At 35.0% G+C, this 18,742-nt stretch overlaps 1 protein-coding gene across 9 annotated transcripts in view; it reads right to left on the bottom strand.

Annotated features, from left to right (window-relative positions):
- Positions 1–18,742, bottom strand: part of TNNI3K (TNNI3 interacting kinase) — a 309,994-nt gene that overhangs the window by 189,623 nt on the left and 101,629 nt on the right. For all 9 annotated transcript variants that reach the window (XM_033225301.1, XM_033225303.1, XM_033225302.1 and 6 more), the window contains 5 exons: positions 18,133–18,271; positions 12,451–12,595; positions 12,258–12,362; positions 8,216–8,310; positions 7,444–7,593 (listed from right to left, as the gene is read on the bottom strand). In XM_033225301.1, coding sequence (XP_033081192.1) covers positions 7,444–7,593; positions 8,216–8,310; positions 12,258–12,362; positions 12,451–12,595; positions 18,133–18,271 — 634 coding nt within the window. The remainder of the gene's footprint in view (positions 1–7,443; positions 7,594–8,215; positions 8,311–12,257; positions 12,363–12,450; positions 12,596–18,132; positions 18,272–18,742) is intronic.

Here is an 18,742-nt window from a genome sequence, read left to right as displayed (position 1 = left end):
CTAGAAACTTAGTTCCTAGCACAGTGTCTGTCACACGTTAGGTTGGCAATAAATTTTTGTTGCACGAATGAATGGTACTAGGTATGAGAGAGAAGGATGAAGTAGAAATATTATTTACTCTTATATTCAATGCTATCTAGTGTAAAAAATTATATAAATATGATTTCACTCAAATTTTATTTAGCCAAGCTCTAGGAATAAAAGGTACAAAATGTGAACGTGTATAATGGTGACTCTTACAACAGTCTGGAAGAGTCAGGAGAGTTGAGACTGTCTTTCAAGTTCAACTTGAAAGATGAGGACAAACTGATTAAGCAAAAAGGTAGGAGAAAAGCATTCCAGCCAGAATAAAATTTTGCAGTTCCAATGCATGGAAAGAAGAGCTTTAGAACATTCTTTAAAATATTTTGCCTATTTATTTGAATATTAGGATTGTGCGGTTAATAAGGAACCTATGATATTTACAGAAATAGTTACAGAGACAACAGAAAAGTGGTAGTTAGTATTTCTTAGAATATCATCTCACCAGATGCCATGTAGTAGAACATGGAAAAGAATGTTATGTCTAAAATATTTTCCTCCTGTCTCTCTTATTGATTTCAACAAGCATATATTGAACATCTATTAGGAGTCATCCACTGAATCCAAATTTTTGGAAGACAATGAATTAATGGCCCAAATGCTTGCTCTCAAGAAGTTTACAATTTGGTAAGAGGAGAGAGTGTTTCAGTATAAAGTGGTAAACACAGAGATAGAGATGTGCATATAACAAAATAAAATATAAAGAAAGGATGTGTGTGCTAGACTGGAATGTCAGGCAAGACTTTCTAGAAATCTTCAATAAGACTAGGAGACTTCCATAAACTAAGTCTTGAAGACCAAGTGGCAATCATAAATTTAAAGAATGGGGTGACATGGGGAGGACAGAGAGGATATAAAAGCAGATTGGACTGTCATGAGAAAAGTCTTGGAAACATGAAATAACATGATATGTGTAGAGATGATGAGCAGTTCTACACTATTCCTATTAAGTGAATTGACACTGGCTCACAGGGTTATATGTAGATTTCATAAGTTAATATATGTGAAGTATTTAGAACATGCATGACAGAGAGTGAACACTGAGTGAATGTTGGTGATCTAGTGAGTATGATGATGGTTGTGGCATCTGGGATTGCCCATGTAACAGGAGTACGAGGATATGAGGTTCAAGAGGCAAGAAGTACACAAGACGATAAAGTCTCTGTATGTTATGATATCAAGCTGAGACTTTTTCTTATGGGTGACAGTATATCAGAGAAAGGTTTTAGACTGGGGAATAATATGGCCTTATTTGCACCTTGAATATATCTCTGTCTACAGTTGGAAAATTTTAAAATGCTGAGGACAAAAAAGGGCAGTTATAAGGTTATTAAAATGGATTAGAAAAAGTATTATGACGATCTGAACTAAAATAGTAATAGTAAAAAATAGAAAAAAGGATGGATTAAAAATGTACTTATTAAACAAAATAAAGAAGACTTTTTGATTGAATGGATAGGATGTGTGCTGGGAGGAGAAGTTAAGGAGGAAAAGGTAATCAAGCATCATTCAAGATTTCTGACCTAAGTGACCAAGTGGATGGTAATACCATTAAGTGACTGATTGAATAAAGGATACATAGTAGAAGAAACAGAATCATGAGGACAAAAAAAATGTTAAGTTCAATTTTGAACTTGTTGAGTTTTGCAGGGTCCTCAGATATCCAAGCAAAGAAATCAAGCAGTCAGTTGGTGTGGTAGTTTGAAAATATGATCACAAATTCTCTGACACTCCTCCTTGACTGTAGAGGAAAACCCTGCTATAGGAAAGAGGCTTGCAAATTTGTGCTATAGTTTTAAAATATTGTTTTATATATTTGCATGCAACTACGCACATTAGAATAATGTCTTTGGATTACTTTCATAATATTTTGATTAGTTATTTTCAAAATCTCCTTTATTTTGCTTCAGTTCTGAGGCTTAAAATTAATGGTATAACTTGAGCCATAAATAAGAAATACCAATATAACAAAACACACACTTTTATATATGCAGGGATTGTCCATAGGCATTTGGCAAGAATATAAGCCCTTCATTAGAGGGTTTATAGTGGATGCCTATTCTAATATATCATAATTTCTAACTGTACACTAAAGCATGTTATAAATTAGGAAAGACCATGAAATTTGGGAGTTAGGTGGATTCGATTGAATCTCTGCTCTGCATTTACCAATAGTATCTACTGCCATTCTTATTGAGACTCTGTTGCATGCCAAACACTTAAATCTTATCCTTAAACCGCATCGGAATTCTGTAAAGTGGTTATTAATATCCTCATTTTGAATTTGAGAGTAAATGCTGAAAGAGGTTAAAGAACTTGCCCAAGGTCATTAAATAATAAGGATGGAGTTTTGGCTTAGATCTAATTTTACAGTGTGTTGGTAAGAGCTTGAATTCTACAATAAGACAGACCCCCTATTTGGTATTGACGCTCTACTCAACAACTGCATGGGTTGGGCAAGTGTGACTCAACAGCCCTAAGTCTTAATCTCTTTATCTGTAAAATAAAGATAATAACAATTTAAAGGGTTACTTTGATTAAATTATATATACATATACATGCATATGTAAAAGATACTCAATGAATGTAAGTTCTTTTACTATCCATTTTAAGTATGTGAATTCTTACATTATTATATTTCAAAAAACATTTTTGTGAGTTATCTCCCCGCAATGATGAAGGTTCTTTCCATTCTAATGAGAGTTGAGATTATTTTACTCATTTTTTAAAAGAGAGCAGCTAAACATGTAAGAAGATAACCAGTATACAAAAACAAAAATTCACACATAGATTCCTTACCCCAATTCACTCTTGCACACTGAACTAGTATCACTAAACTAAGTAACTAAACTTGAAATAGACAGGAATTCAATATAGAAAAAGCCTGGGAGTTCATAATCCACTGGTGAAAATTTATCAAATAATGTAATGTATCTCTCTCTTCTTACTTGTACTCCTCTCCCACCCTCATCTCTCAGTTATTTTTTTACTGTCTAAAAACTGTAGAAACTCATGACTGTAAGATTTCATTACTTTAAGAGAATACACTATAGTACATTTACTACAAATAATTTACACAATACTATACTTGTCAAAAGGAATGAACAAAGTATATATCATGGTAGAGGAGCCTTGATTTTTATTGTTTTTGCTCACTTATTCACTAATTCTCCACCTCCAGCTTCTTGTCACTGTGAATTAGGCGCCTTTGCCGTATACAAATATTGTATTCTGGGTAATTAGATATTGTGATAGGAGCCTCTGTGTATTACTTTAACTGGTGTCAGCACTGAAGTGAATAAGAAGTTTTTAGTTCTGTTTCTAGTTTGGGTTATTTTCTGACCCTAAACAGCCTGATATAAAGGAGTGCTTTTCTTTGTCAAAGGCAGCCTTTTCAAATCTAACTGCCAAACACACTATTGAGCTATGTGTTCAATTCTAATTGGCTGAGATCTTTTCAATTCGGCAGTTTCATCTTTAATGCAATGGATGTAAGATTATGTGTAGGTCTTTTCAATGGGTTTTCCATACTAGTGATTAGGGCAGAGGATTTGAACATAAGCAGGCTGCTGGCTATTTCTTCTGACCAATTTAAATTGATTCATACAGGTCCTTTGTACCACAGGGAAAGGGCAGAACAAATCCGAGTGAGACAGCGATTGCTACACTTTCAGATGGAATAGTAGAAACGAAGAAGGGGGGAGATGGGGAGAGGAAACACTCTAAATACTGTAAAATTGGAGCTCTAAGCAGTCTGGCAGATAAATATTGAAACTTAAACAGTAGGATCTGTGTAGGATGAAGGTCACCAGGAAAATTATTTTCAAGATTGATTTTGATATATTTAGGTTAGAAGAGCTATACAAACAGAAAGCATTCTTTATATCTGATTCCACAGGGAACCATAGTGAGTAAGCCCTTTTCTGAAAATATTCCAAAAGAGTATATATAACTCTTCCAGAACTCCAAATCACACTTCAATGTGCCATATCTGAATAGTAGAAAGAAGGTCAGCTAAAATTTAGCTTGGGTCAGGTGAAAACTTTGACTTAGAGCCATTCAGACAGAGACAAGTGCTGCTGAGAAAGACTCCACAGTTTTCTGTTAAGAGATTAGACTAGGATGGACTATTTAAATTGAATGTATCCAAAAGTACACCTATTCAAATAGACAGCCTTGATTGTGAAGCTCCCTTCTTGTTTATCTCTCCTGAGATATGATAGGGTACATGGGAAACCACAATGGGGCCATTCTTACATCAAATAAAGTTTTAGTCCTTCCTCAACTTTACCTCAAAATTGCTCAGGGAACTCCTTAGTATGCCATGTCAATTAATATAGTAATTCCCTCTCCAAGGAGACAGGGAAGCACTTTTTTTTCAAAGGATACAGGGACAGGTGCACTGCTGACAATATAAACAAGGCCACTTCAATTCTCCCTGAATGCATGAAAACAATGCAACATTTTTTTAGGAAGAGAAAAATAGCAACAATTTCACTTTGTCATTTGACTTGCTTTGCCCTAGAACATATGCAAAACATCCATCTGTCTTCTGAGCAAGAACATTCAATTTGTTAAAATTCATAGTAATAATGGAATGCAACACTGATGCCTGGCACATTAGTTTGAACAAATACGGTGACAAATACAGCATATGTTGCAGAGGCCAGTGGGCAAGTCCTCTAAGCTAAAGGATCTTTGTTGACATTTCATAGGAAATCTTAGAAGCTTACACAATGATTCATTGTTTCATAAAAGTGTGGAATTCCACGAAAAATAAAAGTAAAGCCAGTTTTCGACTATCACTCTCAATCAACTAAAAACAAACAAAGCCAACCCCTGTGAAGAGATAGCTGCAGCAGCAATTTCTGAGCTGCCTTCCGGAAGACTAATGCTTTGTAAACAGTCTTACACTGAAGCTCACATTTCTTGAGAGACACTGTCTGAGAATCACTTGAATAAATGCAGTGTGTTGAGGAGATAGAATTTAGTAAGGCCTCCTGAGATTTCAGAACATTTAAGATTTTCCAATTGATATTTAGATATAGAGCTACCTATATTTTTAATACAAAGTACAACAACTTTATATCTAATATAAATGCAACCATATGTTCAATGAAAGACATATATCTATGTATATGAATGTTCATGACACAGTACTCTTAATTGCACCAAATTGAAAATTATCCAAATGCTCATGAACAGTAGAACAAATTTAAAAAATTGTGATATAGTCACAAAATATTATACTATACAATAATAAGAATGAACAATCTATAACTGCCTGCAACAATGTGAATGAATCACACATATTGTTGACTGAAAAAAGCCAGACACAAAGAAGTACATACCATAGCATTTCATTTATATAAAGTGCAGAAAGTGGCAAAACAACTATGCCACAAGAAGGCATGGTAACCTCCCTAGGGGAGTGATTGGAAGAGAATGTCAATGGGGCTTTTAGGGGACTTGTTATGTTCAGTTTCTTCATTTGGGTGCTGGGTGAGTTCAATCTGTGAAATTCATTGAGCTATACAGTTATAATATGTGCAAAGGTATATGTGTTTGCCTTTATACAATATTCAAATAAAAAGCAAACTAAGCCCACCAAAACACAGCAGGCCTAAATCTAACTCATTACTTAATATTCTATGTCTGCTCACTTGTCTTTATTAAAGTAACTCCCCTATTGTTTTTCTACTAGCAGTCTTCAGACCTGTACATTTTTCCTTCTCCTTGTCTATACACTTACTGCATGCTTACAACAGCCCCTCATTTTCATCCATCAGACTATATTTCTTCTTTCATTGATGGACCTTCATATCTCATTTTATTTATTTATTTATTTATTTATTTATTTATTTATTTTTGAGATGGAGTCTCGCCCTCTTGCCAGGCTGAAGTGCAATGGCGTGATCTCAGCTCACTGCAACCTCTGCCTCCAGCGTTCAAATGATTCTCCTGCCTCAGCCTCCAGAGTAGCTGAGATTGCAAGCATCCACCATTGCACCCAGCTACGTTTTGTATTTTTAGTAGAGATGGGGTTTCACTATGTTGGCCAGGCTGGTCTCGAACTCCTGACTTCGTGATCTGCCCACCTTGGCCTCCCAAAGCGCTGGGATTACAGGCGTGAGCCACCGTGCCTGGCCCATATCCCACTTTAGTCAGAAAACCTTTTAAATCAACTTGGTAGGCTAGGAAATCTTATAGCTTAATAATTGCTATTTTCAGTACAATCTTTTAGGATTCTAGTATTTAAAAAGATAACTATGTTTCTTTACATATTTTTAATATCGTAAAAAGACAATGAAGTCATCAAAAGTTAAAATAACAATTAAAATGTGACTTTAAAATCTGGTATATTTTTAAAAGTATTCAATTATAACCTGTAATTTCAAAGACAATATATACTCTTTCATAAAAGAGTATGTATTCTTTCATAAAAATCTAAACTCCTTAGGAGTGTATGTGTATATGGAGAGCTCGCTTATGAGGCAAATATATCTCAATAACAATTACAAAGATGCTTTTCACCATCTGAATGTCTTTGGTTACCTCTCCTTTGAAATGATGAATTTGTTATCAATCATCTTTATTTCTGAGTTACTACTAGTACATTGCTATCACACTAAAATAGCAATTACTTAGTATTTATTTTGTCTCAGCCACTGTGCTAAGCAATTTGCGTATATTATCTCATTTAATCCTTACAATCTCATGAAGTAGAAGTTATAATCCTTATTTTTCAGATGAAGAAAATGGAGCTCAGAAATATTAAATAATTTGCACAAGGTCAAATAATATGGCTTGATTTAAATCCAGTTGTTCTCATACCAGATCTCAAGTTTTCACCACTTTGAGCTCAGATAAGTTTATACTTAAGCAAATAAGTTTATATTCAAGTAAGTTTACACTTGGCTCCCTCACATTTTTCTAGCACAGGCATTGTCAGCAGGGTTAGATCTGACAAATATTTCTTTTTTCCCCCATTGTACTCACTTCTTTCTTATAAATTTGAAACCACATCAAAATTCCCCCATATAAGAGATAAAGATTAGCTCTGAGCCCACTCTACTATCATTAGCCATCACAATTTTGTTTCTCTGATACTTAGAAATGTGACTATTCCCTTTCAAAGTGCCAATACTGAGAATGCCTTTGGCTCATCTGCAGCCTAGGAGTTGCTTTCTCTGATTACAGTGTATTGGACTCTTTGATCCAAGGCCCTAGAAACTCAAGTAAAATCTACAGAAGAAATGAGAGTGTTCAAGTCATGTAAGCAAAGTAATTATTGATGCACTGACATAATCTATGCACACAGTTCAATGTATCACTATAGAGATACGATGATTAAAAATATACCTTTTTCATAAGCCCACATCAAACATGTCTGCTCATCTTTTTCACCACTAGACCTGCTGGGATCACAAGCCACTAGATTCATATCAGCTCCATTATCCAGTAAGAACTGAACCAGGCGAATGTGACCGTGGTAGCAAGCAGAGTGTAATCCTGTAACAGAAAAGAATTGAAAGAACAAAAGGAGAAAAAAGAAAAACTGCACCCCAAATTTTCAAAAGACAGTTATCACCACATAATAGCATTATTTCCAAAGGTATGAAGTAAGGATTGATTTCTTTGATAAAGAACTCATTTTATTATTGACCAAAAGAGACATTACTTCAAGCAAAACGGGTATTCTATTGTACTCAGTCTTCTATAGAGGCTGTCTTTTCCTCAGTACAATACAGTATTTCTACATCCACCGTAATTACCAAGAACAAGTGTTAGCATCTTTCCACAAGTAAAAGAACAAAGACCTGACACAGGTTTTTTTTTTTTTTTTTTTTTTTGATCACCAAATCAAGGGCAGAGCAGTGTGATCAGTCTGTCCCTAGTGCAGGTCATAAGAGGATGCATTGACTGCAAATAATTTAACACAATAATAAAATTGACCAAGTCAGTCTGCTTTTCATTATTATCAGTCATTATCAATTATAAATGATGCCAGTTGATAAAATACCCTTTCCTACTGGAGTTGAGCACTCCCAATGCCCCCACATCTCTTTGCATACTGTCATTCTTAATCATTAATAAGCATCTAGAACTAGTGATGTTTTCATCACAGTCTTACCAGTGTGCCCATCCCTTCCTTGGTGGTTGATGTTTATGACATTCTGATCAAGAAGAAATTTGACTAGGTCAATTCTCTTGCCATAGGTACAAGCACTGAAAAAACATAAAACAAGAAAGATAGAAGGCCCTTGTTATGGACTAAATTGTGCCCTCTCCCCACACCTCAAAAAAATCATATGTTGAAGGTATAACCCCCATAACCTGACAATGAGACTGTATTTAGGGATTGTGTCTTTAAAGAGGTACTTAAGTTAAAATGGGGTCATTAGGGTGGGCCCCAATTCAATATGACTGACATCCTTATAAGAAGAATCCGGGATGAAGACATAGGTGACATAGACAGAGAGGCAGCCATGTGAAGACACAGCAAGAAGGCAGCCATCTGCAAGCCAAGGGAAGAGGCCTCAGGAGAAGCCAAACCTGTTGACATCTTGATCTTGGACTTCTATCCTCCAGAACTATGAGATGATAAATTTCTGTTGCTTAAGCCACCTAGTCTGTGGTATTTCTTTATGGCAGTCCTAACAGAAAAATGCAGCCCTGATTAAGTCAGGCATTCTAGATGCACACATGTATATAAGAGAGCCAAAGAAACAGAAAAGGGAGGAGGTGATGAAAAATAAACAAGCACCATCTACAAAGGCTAAATAAAAACGTGGATATATGGTGAGAAAAATTCTAAAGATTCTCACATCTGGATCTTTAAGAAAAGAGCTGTATAAAATTTCCAGTGTTTTTTATCAAATGTTTTCAGGGATATTAGTTATTTTTCATAAAAGGACATAAGATATAAGAGATCCATGCATTTTTAGCTGCAGGACCTAGAAATTATTCTTCAGGACAATCGAATTAGAAATTCAGGAGGGTTCTGAGAGTTTTAGTCAAATCCAGGCCACAATCTGAAATTATTCCCGGTAAAAGCATCTACCGTCTCTTCAAACACTTCCTTGACCAGAGAGTAAGATCTCAAAGCTTTCATTTTACTGAAGGAGCATTAGTTGTGGACTCAAAATACAGAATTCTGCCACACACAAACCAGAGGTCCTGAACAAGTTATTTGACCTCTGTGAGTTTTAGTTTTACCATCTATAAAACAATGATAGACAATACTTTCTCAAGTTGCCAAACTGATGCTGAAATTTCAAATGAATTAATGCTTATAGAATCACATTACAAATTGTAGAGGACATTTCATTATCAGCTTTTTCCAGTTGTGAGAAGGTATTTGTGGAAAAATTAATAAATTTCAAGATGCAAGGAAATAAGATTTTTTTAGATAAATTTTGCAAATAGATTTGTTGAAATACTTAGCTGAAATTCTGATTTCTACTGCTTATTGGGAAAGCTAAGATGCACTGAGAAAAAGATTTTGTATGAAATTAACATGCCTAGTAATGACTACTGGATTTAACTTTTTGATTAGTAATTCTCTCATAAATGTTCTTTTCCTGTAGTTTCCCTCATACCTCTGCTTTTGCTATCACTTGTTAACTAACAATACTCCATATTCAAATCATGAAGAGATATGAGGTATGTAATAAGTGACTGGAAGGAACTAGCATTGGGCAAAGCCCCAACTAAATAATGGCTAAAGGAAGGGCATAGGGACTTGGTTCTAGAAAAAAGAGGGGGTTCACTGGGTCTTAGCATTTCCTCCTCCGGGGATGGCATTGCCTAAGTCATTTTTCTTTCATGATACCATTCATTCTTCATCCGATTAAACTGAATATGAAGTATTCTAATGAACCAAAGGCAGAATTCATTGCTGACCCCTCTGCTTCTTTGTAATTTCAATCTTACAGTGCTTATCACACTGTGATATGGTACTGGACACACCTCTGTTTACCTTGATACCTTACAATAGGGCTATTTTAAGGACGGAAAGAATCCTGTCATCTTAATGTTCCTAGTAGCAGCAACACAAGGTAGGTCTTTAATAACTCTTTCTTGAATTATTGAGTGAATAAAAAAAACTACCATCTCAGTGCAATATATCATGCCATTAACTATTTGCATTATAAATACGACCCATAACAGTACACATTTAATATTGATTCATTGCTGTTTTTCAAAGAAACTACTTACAGAAAATGAGTTCTGAATATATGTACATATATATGTATACATATGAGTGTATATATATACCTACATATATGCACATATATACATGCACATATATGTGTATATGTGTAAATCTATATACACACATATATTTATATATATGTGTGTGTGTATACATACGAAAACCACAACAGAAATGTGCTGAGTGCTTACTCTGTGCAAAATACTATGATTGTACATAGAAAAATTTGTATTCAGAGTGAATTCCTCATGTAAAAGGAGATTCTTTTATAAATATTTTCTTAAAATGAATACAACAAAAACATTAATCTGTTAACTCTGAGTAGCCACAGGCTTACAAAAAATAAAACAATTGGGTATATACTTTCAACTCACTTCACAAATCTTCTCATATAGACAATCTTTTGGAGGTGACAGTCACCCTCTGATTACAGTTGGTTTCAATTTTAGTGCATGAAGTAGCAAAATGATCTGAAAACTAGCCTGAGGTGTCAGCTGTAACAGGCATGACCTAATGGGAAAGAGAATACCAGCAACCAGTACATATCAGTTCTGCCAACTGTCCCCTGCAGGGACTGATTTCACTGAACCGTTTGACTGAAGGTATGATCTAAGGAGTTCTTGCATCTGTTCTGTTACTGAGTGTGTAGAAAACAGACAAAATATTTTGGTACTAGAACATGAAGAAATGTAAAAAGCACAGGATTTAGAATTAGGTAGGCATTTGCAACATTATTTTCTATCATAAGAAACTTTGGCAAGTTACTTAGCTTTTCTGATCCTCAATTTTCTCTTCTGTAAAAGAGAGATAATAAATCCAACTTCATAAAACGTTGTGAGGATTAGACAAGATAATGGATGCAAATCATCTGGCATATGGTCACTATTCCATAAACGGTGGTTTTACTTCACCGTTTTTTTGACCAAGTCTTTGGCTGACAAGAAAAATCTAGAAATGTATGTGAAATTTGACAGGTTGATGCCTGATGCAGAAGCACAAGCTTAATTATAGTTTGGTGAGAAAAAAAGAGAGTCTCCTCATTTTTATTATTCATCAATGCAATACAAAAACTTTATGTGAACAACAAATTAGTCTCAAATACATTTTTAGAGGTTACAAACTAATAAAAAATATGTAATATGTAGGCAAACGAACTAATCTTCAAAACCTACTAAATACAAATTACTACAAACTATGCTTTTACTGTTATAGCAAAACAGTTGCTCATTAAAAATGAAGGCCTTAGATTTTATAAAACATCCACCTTCCTTTTGGGCATTTTAGGGAACTATCGCTCTGACTTATTAGCAACCTTTTCTTTCTTTTCTTTTTCTCTCCTTTTATTTTTGGTTGCAACTTTTCTAATGCCAGCTGTTCCTTCAGTGTGCTTTTCTAGAGCACACCGTAAAGGGCTCTCATGAATTCCTAGAGAAGAGCTAATGCTTTCTTAGGTATTTGAGTGGCCACCCTGACTAGGCTTTTACAGGCTGACAGATGGATGTTTTAGATAGGTAGACACATTTTCACGTAAGGTTTAAGTGGAAAGGAAAAAGTGTCACATTTAATGCTGATGAATTCTGGTAATGAGATTCTTGTTGGAGGAGGATTATGGGAGCATCCCTTTTTGGCAGCTTTCCATGGAGTGAAGAGGGATAGAAGCAATATGCTTACAGATGTTGATATGCCTGTTGCCTTGGCAACATCAGTCCCTGTCTTTGTGGCTGCTGCCAGGAACGCAGCATCTGGCTTCGGCCCCATCTGTTGTACTGACTGCAGCATCTGCCTCCACCTTTTCTTCCATGCATCTAGCTCGGGCTCTTTGTCCTCTGCCCTACCTCTGCTATTGCTCTCTGATTGCAACATCTGCCACTATTTGTTCTTGCTTTATGCACACAACTTCAGGTGCTTTAGTGTGTCGGCTAAGTTTAGTGGCTATTGCACTTAAATATTCTTTTACCTATGAAAAGCTGTTTCACTGAAGATGTTTTCCTTAGTCAGACTTTCTGTTCCTGATATTTGGATGATTTCCTTGGCAACTTCAAATTTGCCATTGTAGCATGCCCTAGATTTGAAGAAAATATCTTGTTAATATTGTAAGCAAGTACATGCAGTATACCTGGAGGACCTATGGAACACTACATAATACTCACAGGTGCAAGGGAGTATCTCCATAGATATTAACAGCATGAGGTTGAACTTCCAAATCACTTTGCAGCAGATACTTAACTATATCATGGTGTCCAAATCGAGAACAGAAATGGAGCGGGACATGGTCTTCATTATCTTGAGCATTCACTGTTATCAGCAAGAGAGAAAAGGATATGTTATCTGGAATTCTTTGTTTCTCAACCTTCATATGTATAGTACCACGGACATTTCTAAGTACCTGAGTGATTCCTGGAAATGCCAGTTAACGATAATAATAAAGGAAGTTAAGGGCGACCAATTTTTAAAATTATAATTTTATTCTATTGCCTACTACTACATTAAACAGATTTCCTTCTAGCTTCCATAAATTCTATGGAACACATTAAATCAAATCTATCTCAAACAATGGAACAGTTTGGGAAACTAATAGCATCCAAAAGGTACACGTGGCCTTATTTCCACAAGGATCACCTTTCAAATTAATTTTTTTTTTTCTCTGAATGATGTTAAGAATTACAGATCCTGGCCAGAGCACCATTCCCAGAGATTTGGGTTCAGTAGATTAGAGTGGGGCCCCACAACCTGTATGTTTACAACACTGTTGTAAACAGCTCTGATGTATATCCTTAGCTGAAAATTACCATAGTACACTATGCAAAGCATGGTATTATGAAAGGAAAAGTGCTTTAGACTTAGGCAGACCTCATTAATTGTTTTACTTTAGACAGGTTATTTGAAATTCAATTCTTCATTCAGTAGTGCACATTTGTCCTTCTCTTTGGAGCACCCAGCCTTATAACCTCTTCTGATGTTTGGGTAATTCCATATACTGCAAGTACTAATGAGAAGCCAAGACCACATTCTATCACAGAAGCAGAAAATGTGCTTTCCATGATCTCTTTGCAGCTAGGGAACAGAATTAGCAGAGGGTGACCATATGTCCTAGTTTAGACTTGTTTTCCTGGAATAATTCTTAATGACACTTTTACTCTCAACAGTTCCCTGGTCTGGACACCTATCTGTAGACTCCTTCAATCAACACATCATATGAGACTGACTTCAGAGCTGATGACATAAAAAACAAGGCCTAATCTATCTTGGCAACGTGGCAGTGGTGGCAGCAGCTCCATCCAATTTCCCATGGTAGCAATTCCAGCCACAAATTCAATGCCCTGCATTGTTGGCATCAGAAGCACAAGAATTTATGTGTGCCTAGCAAGGGTGGCAGTGCATCTTCACAGGACCACATTTGGGCATGATTTTGGATGTTGTTCCTCACTGTGAGAATTTCAAACATGGCTTTCTACTCTGTTCTGAAGAAGATTCTATGTGCTACATGATATCCTTTAATCTACTCATTTTATGACTAAATTAGGAAGAGTTAGTTTCTAATACTTGAAAGAAAAAAAAAAAAACTTGACAGATACACTCTCATTCCTCAACAAGAATCAAATGATCACTACGTATTAGCCATTAAGCTAGTGTTGGAGGAATGGATGTCTTATCAGTAACAATGAATATAATAAGATCATTGTTCCAGGGATGCTGAAAAGAATAAGGAGGATCATGATTGGAAAACCTCTATCAAGCATGATGCCTATCATATACTAGACATTTAATAAAAGTTACTTAACCTTTTTACTAATGTCCCTCTTAGAAATTTGCTATGTCCAAAGCTAATAACAGATAAATGCAGAGTCTATACTCTCAAACAACTTACAGTCTAGTTAAACAGTCAATAATTACAGTCCTGAAGTAATAACAACTGAAAAACTGCTCAATTCCTAATCTGGCTTTAATAATTTTTAAAACTAAAATAATGGAATCAACTGCTCTAAAGCCATTTGTTTTATTGTTTGATTACTTTGTCAATCTAGACAGGGTCTTAATTAGGCCTTGTAGCTGCTGTATTTGTAGACAATCATCCTCATTTTATTTTCCTGCAAGATTTTAAGCCAAAGGGAAATCTTTAACAAAGTCATTGAGCTTCTCCTCCCAAGGCTGTTATTAAAAACAAACCTTTGAATCTTTTTTTATTAATGAGTAGCTGAAAAAAGACACCTTTCATTCAGAAGAATGTTCTTGGTTCTTTTGATTATATCCCTTTTAAAAAGGCTTTTCCTTTGTTCACATTCTGTTCTAAGCCAGGGAAAGTCAATGCCACAAGTCAGTGTTTGAGAACAGTCAGGAGTCCAGGGCATCTGGAGCGTGACATAAGAATTCTTAAGGTTCAGAGGGAAAACTGCAAAGCAGAATGCAGTGCAATCTTCTATTAATTTATAATTTGCCTTTGGCCATCCTTGGCCCCACCCAGTATTCCTCTCCAGCTGAATCAGTAAACTTCAAATTAGGTTATTTACTTGGTGAATTATCTGCAGTGGCTGAAACAGTATTCCCTTCAAAGAAGATGTAAATACCAACTGAAGGAACAAGCCAGGACAAATATGGAATCAGACATAGAATTTATGTGTATACACATCTGTTTTTGCTTCAGTCACTGTGATGTATTTAGTTTTGTCTTGGATCAATTTGCAAAGACAAAAAAGAAACTATATTACTATATCTTAGAAAAATTGAATGCATGAATAACATTCTATGTGCTCCAACTTAGCATCTTATTGAGAAACATATAAAGGAGAATTTAAAACAAAAAATACATGCAAATCATTATTGGGAAAATATCTAGTGCCTGGTGCTCTGTTTAGAAGAGAGTGGGTATATAGTGATGTCTTTTGAAAGAAATATTGAATATTGGGTGAATGGGTGCTGTTTCTTCTTTATTTCTGCTTATTGACCCTAAAAATAAAATAAAAATTTCCAGATTAACCAAGCAATATCAGCAGGTCCTACAAGATCTTTAAAATTACTCCCAGGTCTGTCTTTAATAAGCTTTCAGTAACAGATCTGTATAATACATCCAAGAAGCTATATTTCAAAAAATAAAACACTTCCTATGGCTGGGCATGTTCTAGAAATTTTTTGTGGCTTTCTGTAATATCTAGCTCCATCTAGTCACAAAGATTGTGTTATTTAAAAGAAATACAGCATTTATGATTAAGATGATAAAAATTATTAATTCTAAATTTAAATTTTTCAATTTTTAACATTATCAAAATGGTATATTTTGAAGACTGTATCACTATTTTTTTCTTATGCAGTCCATCAATATTTTAACCTTTTCAATCTCATTTAGGGGGCATTATACTTCTTTTTCATTACCGTAAGAGATACAAAGAAACAGAACAGAGATTTAAAACATACCTAACTGAATAGGTCAGTCTTCCAAACATGCTGAACTAAAGAAGGTGCTTTCAGAATTACATTTTGGGTAATTTTGCAACCTGAATTTATTTTCATTTGTGACCTTCTGTTACCATGGAAACATACTGTAAATACTGGATTTCAAATTGTACTCTTTTGGGGACTATTTACTTAATCTTTCTGCTATGTCCATTTACCACAGGCAGGTTCCAGATCTAAAATAAATCATTTGGAGGCTTAGCTACATTTTAGAATAAGTGAACTCACTGATAATAAGTCCTGCACAGTGGCCATTGGCATAGCAGATCTTCTGGTTTATTTTTTTGCGATTGGTTGAAGTGCAAATGGAACTTAAATATCAAGCGTGTACCAGAAAGAAATAAAAATACTTAAAAATCTGAGTCATGCTGTCTCTTGATTTTATAAAATAGTTGAGTAGGAGGCATGTAATACTTGCATGCACCACAAAGAAAATGTTAAAAATTGTATCATATGATGCTGGCATGTAAGGGGGATGTGGCTGTAGTATTACACATTTCAATGCCTTTTGCAGAGAAGTCTTTTGATCCTAGAGACATGCTGATCATAAATGACATTCATTTTGACACTACTGAGCTCTGGAGTTGTACAGAGGAATAAAAAGCTAAGCTTGGCATCAATAATAAAATGAAAAAGTGGTGCAGTTCCTGACCTCTTGGAAGAGTGAGGCAGTTTCAAAAACATGATTATGTGTTCAGTGGTTCACACAGGTGTACCTATGCCTATTCTAAACTAACAAAATGAAAGAGACTGCTTAAACAAGGTCCAAGGAACAGCATTCCTTATATCCTGACAACATAGGTTGTTTATAATAATGCTCTAAAGTAGCTGCCTGAGTTACCGCATACTGTCGTATAGAAAACAATGCAAGCTATGTTTCTTAAATTTTACAAAATAAAGTGGCCCCTGTTTACAACTTAGAAACTGGAAATTACCCTAGTCTCTTGCCACAGTTGTCTCTAGGAGACTGTGTGTATTCCTTATGGGTAGATAAAAAACATTGATTAGCTTTATTAACTAAATATCAATCTGAATTTTGGACCAAGGAACTGGCAGTTCTAGAGATTTGACAACCGTGTCCTTTTGGAAATGTGTACTGCTCCCGCTGCAAAGGCCAGCAGTTCTTACAGCTGGGCTTTTAATTGGGTCTCTTGGGGGTCAATGGAAGAATGTTGGATATGCCTGAGAGAATTTAATGGCAAGATGCAACTCTGAGTGAATTTTTGTCAAAAAATAAAGTTTGTGAGGAAAAGTGAAAAAAAGAAATTTTTCAATAGTTATAATCAACTTTCCAAAATTTATTTTATAATTAAGAAAATAAAAATGAAAGGAAATTCTATTCCATCAACTGATTCTGAAGTCCTTCTATGTATTCTAAAACTTTTTTTCCCCAAATGGATCACACTCAAACTCTATTAAAAAGTATAGTAATATAATATCAAATATTAGGGATGCTGTGGGAAGCAACTGAAATTCTCATATATTGTTGTAAGATTTTAAAATAGTACAAACATTTTGGAGAACTGTCTAGAAATTTCCTAAAACATTAAACATATGCATTATTACCTTTCAAATTATCAATTCTCTCACATATATATGTGTGTGTGATACATATATACACACACACAAGAGAGATGAACATATATGTCCACAAAAAGACTTGAATAAGAATGTTACTGGCAATTGTATTCATAACAAAAGAACATTAGAAATATTAAAATGTCTACTAGGAGAAGAATGGATATACCAATTTTGGTATATTCATGTAATCTTCAACAACGTAAAAGAACAAATTATGATCCATACAGCAACATGGATATATGTCCAAATCATCTTGTTGAGCAAAAGAAGCCAGTCATAAAATTATACAAACTTCAAGAACAGAAAAAACTATATATAGGAATACAAGTCAGAATAGTAATTACCTTTGGGGGTAAAGTCTATTTACCTGAGATGAGTGCATAAGGGAAAATTTCAGAGTGATGAAATATTCTAAATCTTGATCTGGGTGGTTTTCAATGGATGTATACATACATAAATATTCATCAGGTTATATACTTGAGATTTGAGAATTTGTTAGAAGTAAATAACGTCTCAATTTATAAAAGATCAGTGAACAACAGCAAAGACAACTAATTTATCTAAGAGAACTCTTTACTTTCACTGGAGCACCTAATATATTAAGAATTGAGCTAAAACATGTAAAGAAGGATTCACATATAGGCCTAATAAACATATTAAAGATAAATTATGACTTGTGGAGTAAATAAGTACATGACTACAGGATTAGTCAACCTCAAGATTATTCTCTAGTAAGAGAATTACAAGTAAAAAGTATGCATAAAGCAAATGATAGCAAAGGTCTTTTAAACGTATAATCTTACCATCTGCTTTGCTGCCTTCTTCCATCAAGAGTTTTGCAATATTCAAGAATCCTTTTGCGGATGCTAGGTGGAGAGGTCTATCTCCAACTTCACCACTTACATTTACATCAGCACCAAATTTCAAAAGAAGGCGAGTTACCTAAAGGATTTATTCATTTGAAATTAGTATCAAAATTCAAACAATAATGCAAAACTTTCGGCAGTATACAAAAACCCAACTGGCGTAAACCACAAAAAATTCATTGTTATATCACCTAGCAGGAAGTCCAAAACTGGAATAATTCTAGGGTTGATTAATACAACAGCTTAATAACTCAAGTTCTTTCCATCATTCTGTTCTGCCATGCTCAGCAAGTAGGATGGATCACCCCATGGTAGCAAGAGAGCTGCAGGATCTCCAGTCATTACAAACTGAGGTCCACAGAGCACAGTAGGAGATGACCACTATCTTTTGGAACAAGGGGCCATTTTTTTTTAATCTAGAAATTCCTTGTTAAAAACTCTCCAGAAACTCTCTTCCCATATCTCTTCAGTCAGGACTAGGTCATTTGCAACTTTCTAAACCAATCCCTGGACAAGGGGAAAGATTTACTGTGAGTATCTTCAACTA

The sequence above is a fragment of the Trachypithecus francoisi genome, unplaced genomic scaffold (assembly GCF_009764315.1).
Source record: "Trachypithecus francoisi isolate TF-2019V2 unplaced genomic scaffold, Tfra_2.0 Lachesis_group12, whole genome shotgun sequence".
NCBI classification, from domain to species: Eukaryota; Metazoa; Chordata; class Mammalia; order Primates; family Cercopithecidae; genus Trachypithecus; species Trachypithecus francoisi.
This window is presented reverse-complemented; position numbering and strand designations above follow the sequence as displayed.